General features: G+C 41.4%; 1 protein-coding gene across 3 annotated transcripts in view; it reads left to right on the forward strand.

The window, feature by feature from the left end:
- The window catches only part of LOC310859933 (B-cell receptor CD22-like), a 39228-nt gene that overhangs the window by 9808 nt on the left and 16626 nt on the right, over positions 1-12794 (forward strand). For all 3 annotated transcript variants that reach the window (XM_083766698.1, XM_083766699.1, XM_083766700.1), the window contains exons 5-7: positions 3912-4075; positions 4970-5111; positions 6538-6674. In XM_083766698.1, coding sequence (XP_083622824.1) covers positions 3912-4075; positions 4970-5111; positions 6538-6674 — 443 coding nt within the window. The remainder of the gene's footprint in view (positions 1-3911; positions 4076-4969; positions 5112-6537; positions 6675-12794) is intronic.

Below are 12794 nucleotides of genomic sequence, written 5' to 3' on the forward strand. Positions count from 1 at the left end.
CAAGAAGGCGTATGTCTTCACAGTCTTCTCACCTTTCTTGGACTTAACCATTACAGGTACTATTGAGAGTATGCACTCATCTCCGGCCCCAGTGCGTCCACATGTCTCTTGCTCTAGTGACACAAGGGCGCTTGAGACACTCGAGCTCCTTTCCTCAGTGTTGCTGTCCTCATTCTTCCTTGACTGAACACTGTCTTCTTTGTCAACATGCAAGATGCTTGGATGTTTCTGAGAACACTCTTGACATGTCATCCTGGCTTTACAGAATTTACTGAGGTGTCCCTGCGTAAGGCAACCAAAGCAGAGTCCTCTTTTCTTCAGAAACTCAACTCTGTCTTTACCCTGTTCTTCTATTATATTTCTGCATACATCTAGTGAATGATTCTCCTGGCAGAACAAGCAGGGTTTCTGGAAAGCATTTACAGCGTGGGACGGTAGATTCTTCTTAGGTGAGTCATGTGACTTCTCTTCAGCAGGAGTTACAGTTGTAGCAAAACTGCTTCCCTTTGGATTGATAGACTTCAGGGTCCTGGTATCAAAACTGCTCTTTGGTTTTCCTTCAGTAGCTGTGCCGCTGTCTTGAATATTTCCGAATAGCGGATCACTTGCAATCTGTGCTTGTCTGTAGATAAACGTCACCAAGTCTGAGAACCTGGCTCTTCTTCCTTGTCTTTCTTGAATGTCAAACGCTGTCACCCTCCACTTCTCTCTTATCTTGTAAGGAAGTTTTGAGATAACAACTCTCATATTCGTGGGGTTGTCCATCTCACTCATGAACTCAATATCTTCCATGGTATTTCGACATCCGATCAGGAAAAGTGCGTATGTGTTCATCGCTTTCCCGTCCTCCGACTTCATCTGAGGCCACTTCAGAGCCTTTTCTATGTAGGCATTGGCTATCTTCAGCTCGTCACCATAATGCTTCCGAAGTAGTGCTCTGGCTTCTTGATAGCCTCTGTCCGGGTCCATGTGTTCACAGCTGCAGACCAACTGGTGTGGTTCTCCGCTGGTGAACTGCTCCAAATAATACAGCTTGTCTCTGCTGTTCTCAGCCTTGCTGTCTATTGCATGATCAAAGGCTCTAATAAAGGACCTGTAGGTGAGCGGGTCACCCTGGAACACAGGTATGTCTCTTTTCGGGAGATAAGACAATTGTTGCTGTGTGATGAGCATCTCAGTAATCTGATTCTGACGCCTTATCACTTCATAGCCATCTCTGTCACTTCTTGGTGGCAAAGCAGGTGGCAGAGCAGGCTGCAAGGCAGGCTTCCTTTCAACATGTGTCTGAGACCGCTCCTCTGGCTCCTTAGATGCCTTTCGGGGTCCTCTTGTTCCTGTCTTCGATGTCTTTGAGCCTGCTTTTGATGTCTTTGTAACATGTGACTTGTAGTAGTCATTCATTCCATCCTGGTGGGTGCTTTCATATTCTTCATATTCTTCAAATACTTGTAACTTGGCATCAGACTCTGCAATAGCTGTATCTAGCTCCAGTTGTTCTTTTTTAGCTTTCAACTGGGCTTCTTCAAATTCAAGTGCTTGCTTCATCTTTAACATTGCTGCACGTGCCAGCAGTGCTGCCCTTTCTGCTTCTACTTGTCTACGTGCACGCGCAGAAGACGTAGTAGAGGATACTTTTGAGTGTTGCACATTAGAAGCACTATCACCAGGCTTGATATAGTTGTCTTCTTCATCCTCTCTGGGAGGGCCTTTTTTATTTATTTTACGCACATCTTCAATCCATTCATCAGTGGCTTTAACATAATTTAGGATTGATGCTTGCTTAGGTTCGTACCAATTAGTCTGATCAGCAGTAACCTCATCTTCAGGTAAAAGAGCTGTCACTTCTTCATTGACTTCACCAAATTCTTTACACAGCTTAACAAGGTTATTCACACTCAATTGTTCAACTTTATCCACATTTCTTACATCTTTCTTCAGAATATCCAATTCGTTAATCTTGTTAGTTATTTGCCCTGCTTTGGCTCTCCTAGATGCAATCAGTCTATGGAGTTTCTCCTCCAAAGCCTTTTCTGTGGGTATTGACATCCTCTTGTGGTGGCTAGGCGTATCTGCAGCCTTGTGTGTTGCTTCATCTGGCATTTTCGTTTTTCAATGCAAACAGTGTACTGTATAATGCAATGTTTAAACTTCACAAAAAAAGCTTCCAATAAAACTTGCAAAAACTGTTACTTAAATGCACTGTCTTCTGATATAGGCTTGGATATATCTTCAAAACGGCAATGATAAAATCAGCATTATTCTTCAGCTCACCAGAGCAAACTTCTTTTCTTTTTCCTCTTCCTTTACACAAGATTAACTCTCTTTACCTTCTTGTAGCTTCCAGTGATGTTAGGTTTCCACTTGCTTCTCTTGAGCTAGTTTTTTGACAAAATGTAGGTTCCAAAGCCCGTGAAGCAGTAAGCTTGACTCCAAGAAATAATCCACGTCCACACGTCCATTGTAGTTTAACTTTTTAGTTGACGAAAAAGGTGTACAGAACAACAAAACATGTGATACAAAAAAAAGTGTTAATAAAAATAAACGATTTCTGAAGTGTCTTAATATTTTTCAACGTGGTTTAGTATTCTCCAAAGTGGGTCAAAAAACTGTAGCTGCTCTCAGGCTTCCAGCTCTGAACTAACTAAAAACCTGCTGGACCCAGCTGCTGATAATGCACACTGAATTAACTGGCTTGCTGGCTTCTGCTCCAAAAGGCTGAATTCTTAATTGGCTCTATTAACTCAGTTAAGACTCAGGCTGCACAAAATGTGTAATCAAGAAATGTCCTTCAATATAGTACACACAAAGAAATAACTCAAATACACTCATAGACATTTTCTGTTCTAAATATGGCTCTCACAAGTGCTGCTGTGCTTAATGGTACACCTCAGTAATGGCCGCACCCAGGCAACCCTCTGTGGATTTGTCTATACTGGATCTCTTGTCCACTAGTCCCTTGCAAACATTTTAGTCAAGTTTTTATTTGTCGAAGAAATATATTTAGTCTCACTTTTAGTCATCGTAGCTTAATTTTCATGTAGTTTCCATTTCGTTTTTGTCAGTGAAAAACATTTTTCGTCTTAGTTTTAGTCGACGAAATCGACGAAAAAAAAACAAACACTGGCATGGATTGTATAGGTTATCTGCTTTTGTGACAAAGTATGAGTCAGGCTTAAATGGTGCTTCACCAAGCACCATAGCGCTGGCTTAGATCTTTGAAGCAAGCCTGAACTAATGGCCAGATCTGATATTGTAAGCTTGGCACCTAAAGAAAGGGCTTGAAATGCCCTGAAATTCGAGTGTGCACGCTTCCAGCTCAAATCTTCCTGATTTGGGACTAACCCCAGATGCAGGAGGACTGAAGGAGAGTGTAGCCTATACTATACTCCTGCAGGGGGAGGGGAGCATGCACCGGTTCAGTTCTTTTTGGTTCTTAGTCCATGCGCCAGAGCTCCAAAATTAGTGGGAAAAACTAGACCTATATTAAATTGTTTATAGGATCAATACAAGTAAATTAATACATGATAACCCTTCCACAGTATAGTAGCTTTTTCATATTTTCAATTATTTTTCATATTTTCCTACACAATGCCTCATTTGCACATTTAAAAATGTAAAATGTGTAATACAATAAATCATTGTCTTCGTGTAAGTACTCATTTGGGGAAGTTTCATGGTGATAACAATCTAATATAGGTATGTTTTTTTATGGTTTTATACGTTCCAATTTTGGAGCTCTGGCTCATGGACTAAGAACCAAAAAGAACTGAACCGGTTCCCATTGGGAACCAACCGGTGGGAAAAGGGGCCCATGGGTGAAATGAATAGATGGGAGCGTTTGGGTCTGACTTGTAGTTTTTTTATAACTCCATATGGGCTTCACTCACCTCTCACCATCTCCTCTGCTGTAGACCCTCCACCTCCTGAGTTGACCACCCCCAGAAGAGACCTGGTGGAAAGGGAGACAGTGAGGATCCAGTGTAAAGCCCCAGTGCCGTGCCACGGCCAGGTCCCTGCCATCTCCTGGATGCCCCCCATGGAAGGGATGAACATAGGGGAGGAACGCATGGACACGGTGACTATAGGCTATAAACGTATTGTTTGATGATGGTTTATTCATTGATAATAATTAATAATTGACTAATGAATCAATTAACAGCATTTAAGCATTAATAGCCTTTTAACTAATGATTAATATGATTGTTGAGATCGATACCAATACAAATAGATTCACCGATATGATATGGTGGGATATTATCTACTTCATTACAACAGTGGTTCCTAAAGTTTTCAGCTCAAGACCCAAAAGAGAGACTAGTTGGCTTGTGGTCGACATTTTTGTCAAAATTAAAAATTTGTCACAGACGTACAAAATGAGCGGACAATAGAGGGCACTATGCACATGCATAAAGTGAATGGCAAATCGGGTGTCAAAGTGAGTTTAACATTGTTTAACGTTGTTTAATGCCATCAGATAGGACCTTTCTGTTTGGATGTATGGGCTGACAAGGCCAGAAGGTTTTTGTTTGCCACGCAGTACTGGCATTCCTGCATAACTTTGATGATGATGTCACGCGCATACCCTCTATAATATTACCAAAAACACATCAAGAGATAGCCCTGAATGACCATAAATAGTCTGTAACTCTGAGAGTGTGCATTTGTACACTTAGATTTATGGGGGGGGGGGGGTCTAGGGGCTGCAAATAAAACATTTGAGAACCGCTAGTACTAGTGGACTCGTAGTACATTAGTGTCACATTAGTGTCATACATGTTCTGAAGAAACCCTGGAGATTGATATTCAGTAATTGGGTCAAAATAAGAACTTTAATGGTGTGTATAACAGAAAATAAAATATAAATGCCACGGACACATTCTGTCCGTGTACAGAACAGTGGGTCCCTCCGACCCACTGTTTGAGAAACAGTTTGGGAGGTTTAAACTCTCTTCCGGCTTTGAACACACAGGCGGAGGATGGACTGATCACATTGACCTCCACCCTGACCTTCACAGCCACGGCCAGCTACCACGACAGCACCATCACCTGCTCCGTCAGATACCCACTGGACCAGGGTGTCAGCATCCAAGCGCAGACGCTCACAGTTAAATGTGAGCAGAGGTGGTTGGGTATTCTTCTATGTCTGGTTCATTGATTTGTTTGTTTGCTTAACCGATGGATCTGGTTCATTCAGACACAAATGTTTCGCCTCCGTCCGTCCGTCCGTCCGTCCGTCAGTCTGTATGTCCATCCGTCCGTCAGTCACTTAGTAGAATGTCAAACACTTTTTGCACACAACAGATTTGCACAAAACGTTGATTGGTCAAATGAGGAGAAGGTACACATACACACATCACAGGCCCTGAGAATGAACTTTTGACTTTGACAGATTTGGCAGACAGGAACCTTTCTGTACCCCAGCCAGTGTTCTGAAAAATGCTGAGCTTGTCAGGGCTTGGCCTTGGCCGTGTCTTTCCTCACACTATTCAGTTACAGGAGAGGGAAGGCATCCTTTGGTTAGACATAAGGTATTGGTGGACTAATGACTGGTCTAACCAATGACTAGTCTAAACTAAGTACTGCACCCACAGGAGAGGCGTTCCAACAAAGGTATCCCAGGTGGTGGAGGACACTCCCCGGGAATAGAGAATACTGATGCCTCTTCCAGGAAGTTGACAAATTAATAGCCCGGAGGGGTTGATTTATTGATAGAAAAATGTATTAGTCAGAGATGTAAACAGCACAATATACAGTCAGACATTTAGGCTAAAATGATAACACACTTTGTGTGCCTACACCTTTCCAGGAAGGTGTCAAATTGAAATAAGCCCTTGTTATGATATATTATACGTTTCAGGCATTTGTCTGAGAGTGACTTGCAATAGAGACATTTTACCCCAGATGCGTCTGAACATTTTGCTAAAGCAGTGGTTCTTTAACCCATTCTGACCGGGCACCCATTTTGGTGTTAGCATCATGTCATGCTTTAGCTATTTAAAAATAGCAGATCTACAAGCTCATATCGCGCCACCGAGTGGCGCGATACGAGCTTGTAGGTCTGCTATTTTTGAAAAAAATCGAAGAGCGACTGACATTTTTAGAATCTGATCTCAGGTCAGAATGGGTTCATCAGACCAGTGTGTGTCCGGCGGAAACCTCGTATGAATCTGATCTCAGGTCAGAATGGGTTAAGTGGGGTTGGGGGACCCCTTGGGGTCCTTTAGGGCTTTGCAGCCAGGGCGTCCCCAGCTAAATATGTACAGAATCAAAATCAGTTTAACCACTTTAATCCTATATGCATACAGTAGGTTAGCTGATCTACAAGCACTGCTTAAAAAAATACAATTTGGGGGTCTGAAATGAAAACATCTGGGGGTCCTTGACATGAAAAGGGTTTGAGAACCTGAGCTCTGTTTTACTGTAAATGGTCTCTCTAGTCTGCAAAACGTCTGCTGTTGATTTGGAAACTATAGGCTACTTTAAACAAACTAAAAGGACTCTTATTTGTTGTGTTTTTGTACGCTGTCTGTTTCCCAGTTGCCCCTCGATTGACCACAGCAACCCAGATTCCACCTGGTCCCATTAGGATTGGCCAAGCTGTGACCCTAACCTGTTCTAGTGAGGCCAACCCACCTGTGGAGCGATACACCTGGTTCATAGACAACAGAGGGCAGGTGGGAAACGGACGCACGCACTCACACAACTTAGTATTATTTTAAGAGTCCACTGACACTGGGACTAAAGATGCCAGCAGAAATGATGCCTTGGTTCAGTTGTGGTTTGTAGGCCCCTCTATGGGACAACGTGTGCACTGCAACATCCCAGAGCACTTTGTCTGTTGTGGATTCTTGTCCTTGTTCAGTGTTTTCATTGAAATTGAGTAAGCTTTAAATGACAATGACTATAAGACAACCAGAGAATCATGAATTTCTAATTCGAAGACAAGGAAGTCCTTCACCAAAAGAAGCAGATTTACTGTACAAGCCGGAGTGGGTTTGTAGCTCTTTTCACCACACAACAGAATTGTGTGATGGATAGGGCTGAGCATCCATCCGTCTTCAACTAGTTATCTGGAGTAGGGTTGGGGGGGCAACAGTTCCAGCAAAGAGCTCCGATCCATTAACCCATTAAGACTTGAGGCCGACTCTACAAATGCATTCAAAATCAGTAGGTCTTTAGTAGTAGTAAGGGGTACTATTATTCCCCAGGGACCTCGATGTCCAATTTCGGCATTCTCAGGGCACTCCCTAGAGACGAGGGGGGCGGGGCCTAACCCTTTTTTTCCGATGACGTCATTATATTGATTTTGCTAATGGCACTTTGCCAGTTTGGCAGTTAGTGTCATCATGATTGTAGTTCTGCTTTTGTGTGAGGATCTCATCATATTGATCGTGTTTGGGTGGACTTTGCCAGTTTGGCAATCAATGATCATTAGTTCAGACTATCTTCAACCTTATTTACTATATACGTTTATTCATTAACCAGTGGTACTGTGTACATGCCAGTGAAAGTAATTCTCGCCTCCTCTGTGGCAGTAGGTTCTCCACAGGCTGTGTCTGTGTGTGAGTATTGATTTTGCATGCTTGGATCCAAATGAGCTGATCGTATAGATTTTGCTGGGTGTGTGTGTGGTGTGTGTGTGTGTGTATTGCTCTTACTCCCATTTTTGGGAAAATGTAATGAATGAGTTATAAGCAGACAAATTATAGCGATGGTTTTTAACAGCTTAGATTATTTCCAGTTTGGTTATAAAAGTCAGAGAGGAACTGATGATGCAACTATCAGCCTGCTTATCCCCATCTTACTAGGCCAGCTTTTTATTGATTTTACGTTTCCTTTCAACCGCAAGCAGTGGTCTCAGTTGTCTTACTGAGGAAGGGGGGACAGTGGGGAGGAAGCATACAGAGCATATCTATTATCTCTTCAGAAATGGTGCGGGGAAGAAAAAAAAAAACTCGTTAGGGATCAATGTGACAAAAACAAAAGAACTTGTCATTCATGAAGAGGAACCTGTGCAGGCCATTACAAGTGGTGGACAAATAGTGGAGGTAGTAGACAGTTTTAAATACTTAGGCAGATATATTGACAGCAAACTCATTTTCAGTGAAAATACTGAACAGATTTTTAAAACTTGTAACCAACGTCTCCACCTACTACGCATGCTCAACTCCTTTAGAGTGAGCAAGCATATCGTGGAAACAGTCTATAAAAACCTGATAGAGGGAGTCTTGTGTTTTAACATGGCAATGTGGTTTGGCAATCTAAGGGTCAAAGGAAGAAGCAAGCTGCAGCGAATAGTAAATCTAGCCTCAAAAATAATTGGGAAGAGACACCAGCAATTAGGCTGTATCTACAATGAGATACTTCGTAAAAAAAAAAAAACTATCAAGATAGCAAACGACCCCGTCTCATCCACCCTGCACCGACTTCCAGCTACTTCCCTCTGGTAGACGGTACAAACTAGGCATGCCATGGTATGAGATTTTACAGTACGGTACGATGCCGATATTGATAATCTATACCTCGGTATTCCAAGGTATTTATATTTATAAAAATAAAATAAAAAGATTGCCCCCCTGACCTATGTCTAGTGACTACCTCCACATCCTTATAAGCCCTTCTTTGTTCCCCAACATGCAGGCCTACACATATATATCACCCATTCTTGAGATAAGGGACAAAACTTTTTTCAAACTGGATTTTTTTTTTTTTTAAGATACATTCAAATCAAATGGATGTATTTGTAGACACAGGTCTCAACTACCAATATTGAGAAGGAACAGGTTTTTCGCATAACATTTCTTTCTAAAATGGGACATTTATGCACTTAATACCCGATTCATGTCAACTCCGTCAGACACACTAAAATACCTTTTAATTGAATTTGATAATTTCAACAATAATATAAAGTCCTCAGTTATCTTATAATGGCTTTCAGTAATCAAGTTAAGTAATACAATTATTTTAATATTGTTTTGTTCCAATATCACACTATTATGAAATATCCAATTTCTCAAATCCGTCATTTCAACCTTTATTTTCAATATTATAACATGAAAACCATGTAAAAAAAAAAAAAAAACATCATTACGTATCATTTCAGTTGGTGTTTCAATACATAAGCACAAAAGATTTAACATCGAATTTTCTATTTCTTTGGAAATTAACAAAAACATCACGGGACGAACGTCTGACGGAGTTGACGAACATCTGACGGAGTTGACAAGTTTAACTGATTTAGGTTCTAGACCACCTAGGATCTTGATTCTGGTGACTAATCCCACATCTTCAAGGATGAGGAATACAGTGGTACTATTTATATTGGCCCTGTGACCATGGCAGCCATTTTCAAAATGGCCGCCACCTGCTGTTATTTCCCAATAACAAGTTCTACACCACCTATGATCTTGATTCTGGTGACTAATCCTACATTTTCAAGGAGGAGGAATACAGTTGTACTATTTAGATTTATCCTGTGACAATGGCAGCCATTTTCAAAAATGGTGGACCTGCTATTATTTTACCAATTTAGTCAGGGAATATTATCAGAATAATGTCAAATCTGTGAATACATTTCTTACCAAGAACTTTTTCACCAAAGTGTTTGTAAAGGTGTCTACTAACATATCCCACATTGGTTTCTATTGAACCACCCCAGGGGCATTTTTGACAGCTGCTGAAAGTTGGTTACCATACCAAGTGGCTATGGCCAAACTAGGGGTCAAACCCCTTGGGCTAAATTCGGCCATATATCCACTTGCCCAAATGTGCTGACCTCATTTTGTAATGACGGCTATGGCCGTTTTCAGCCCAAGGAGTGTTCTTTGTGCATAGCTAATGCTTGGAATGCATTCAGAATCATGAAAACTCCCTAGTTTGACATGTCACATGCTACTTAAAGCATAATGAACATTTTGCCTTATATAAGTTGTTGATGGTACCCCAACTTTCAGCAGCTGTCAAAAGTTCCCCTAGGGTGGTTGAATATAAAGCAATGTGGGATATGTTAGTAGACACCCTTCCAATCACATTGGTGAAGAAAATTCTTGATAAGGAATTTATTACCAGATTGTATTAATATGCCCTGACTAACTCATCTTCTAGACCACCTAGACCCGACTTCGCCAACAGAGACCCGATTGACACCTAAACAACAAGTTTGGACAGCCCCACCAATTAGTGTTATGGAAAATAGCAAGTGTCTACCCTAGGCCCAGAGGGAGACACAGAACTTAGATGCCAAGCTGCCACCAGAGATGAGAGCTGAATTCTGCCGCACAATGCTCTGCGGCCCAGGAGCAACCAACACCATGTTGGAGTTCTCTGAGTGGTTGACGCACGAGTCCTAGCCATATAGCCTGTGCAAAGGCAAACACCTTGAAGACCTGCTTGAGGTGAACAGTGAGCAGTGAGCGAAAGACTGAAGACAGAAGATCTGCCTTCAGGACTATCAGGCAGGATGTGCAGACACTGAAGGCATCAGTGTCGTTCTATGTCCCCAGCATGTCAACCAAAGCAATGTTACCAAATCAAAGGAGCCTTCACCTCAAGTCACCTGGGGCTGGGTGAGCAATCGTATCCTGTATCTAGCCTCACAACTAAATACAGACACTTGGCCAGACTGCCGTTTGAAAGGGTCAAACCCTTCATCCTGATTGGGGAAGACCACCCCACCTAATCACACCAACCGAACAAGTGAGGTTGGGGCCTCCAGGTGGGCCAGCAGCCATCTGCACAAGACTGGGCTGGACCCTGCAGGAAAGCAATCTCCAGCCAAGACAATGTAAGTTGACTATAACAGAGCCCCAGAACACAGAGCTCATGAGAAGGATGGAGAAACACTGGCAGGAGGCCACCAAGATACAACGCCACACTGCAGTGGCCAGTGAAGTCAAACTGTGCGTCTGTACCTGAAAGGGACAAGTCAAAGGCCAGAAAGCCCACCTCCTTTTAATGTCCTGTCAGTAGCAACTCAACCTGCACCTGAAATAAGCCCTTCATTCTTGAAAATGTAATGATTAGTCACCAGAATCAAGATCCTTGGTGGTCTAAAACTTGAGTTATTGGTAAAATAACAGCAGGTTGGTGGTCATTTTGAAAAACAATGGCTGCCATGGTCACAGGACAAATCTAAATAGTACCAATGTGTCCCACATCCTTGAAAATGTATGATTAGTCACCAGAATCAAGATCCTAGATGGTGTAGAACTTGTGTTATTGTAAAATAACAGCAGGTGGTGGCCATTTTGAAAAATGGCTGCCATGGTCACAGGGAAAATCAAAATTTTACCACTGTATCCCTCGTCCTTGAAAATGTAGTCTTAGTCACCAGAATCAAGATCCTAGGTGGTGTAGAACTTGAGTTATTGTAAAATAACATCAGGTGGTGGCAATTTTGGAAAATGGCTACCATGGTCACCACGAGACAAATATGTGATGGCCCTATAGCCAAAAATGTTCCTTAAGGCATGCTCTAACTGTGTGCCAAATTAGAATACGTCCCATTATTCAAAAACTATAATTTTATTGTTTTAGGAACACTTTTGTCAACTCCGTCAGATACATGTCAACTCCGTCAGACACAAAACCTGACGGAGTTGACGTCTGACGGAGTTGACAAAATGTCATTTGTTTTCATCCTAACCCTCTGTAGTACAATGTAGCCATTTTGTTTTTGCTTCATTTGTTAGCTAAACCTAACCCTAAACTTTTATAATAAACATTATTTTGGAATTCTTAACAAAGATCATAATAATGTCCTGACGGAGTTGACATGTAAAAGCTGTGACCACCCTGATATCAACATTGTTTGTTTAAAATATCAAACAATTTAATGCTTGTCAGACCAGGTGCTCCACTGTTGCAACAAATACAAACGGGACTTGGAAAAGGAGTCTTCAGGCTAAATCTGTCGACAATATTTTCTGATTAATTTAAGACTTTTAAAAAACCTGACGGAGTTGACGGGAGACGTGGGACACACATTTGATATGAGATATCTAATGGAAAATACAAATTAAAATTATTGTGTATATTGTTTGCTATGTTGTTGACAATCTACTTTAATTTAGTATGTATATTTATGTGATTGTGACAGTATTAGACACTTTTTTAGCAGTTTGAAATTATGACCACTTGCTGGGGACAGGCTAAATACAGGCGTTTTTGGGTACAGTGCCTGCTTTTAACTAATTCAGATGGCATATGAAAACAATTATAATTCAATTAATGGCATAATAATGCACAACTGTATTGCATTTAACTTTGCAAGTGCTTTTATTTTTATTAAATTTATTTATTTTTAACAATAATAAGGCTCGTATGTGTGGGACATGTTTTTTCCACTTTTGTCCCTCATCTCAAGAATGAGTGATATATATATATATATATATATATCATAATATATGCCATGATTATGAATTGATTACCCTGGACCGAATGGAAACAAGACAGCAAGGACTTTTATCAGTGATCCCTTTGGATATGTGGTTGACTGTATCCTGTACTGATTACACTTCTGCCAATAATGTATTCAGTCAGTGAATCAATAGCTATTCCCCAGTCCCCATTGTATTTCACTGTACTATGGCTCCCCCTAATGGCCGTTTTGTCCCCAGTATGGTGGAGCAGAGGTGATGCAATCTGCGCATGATCACAACTGTCAATGTGTGCCTCCGTGTTGACAGTCCACACTTAGTTACTACATATGGAAATGTGGAATATACATTTGGATCTGGGTGTTTTTCAGCAACACTAACTCAAAGGTAGGAAGCAACTTTTCAATCTACTGCATC

The sequence above is a fragment of the Protomyctophum parallelum genome, assembly GCF_964188405.1.
Source record: "Protomyctophum parallelum genome assembly, chromosome: 1".
Lineage (NCBI taxonomy): Eukaryota > Metazoa > Chordata > Actinopteri > Myctophiformes > Myctophidae > Protomyctophum > Protomyctophum parallelum.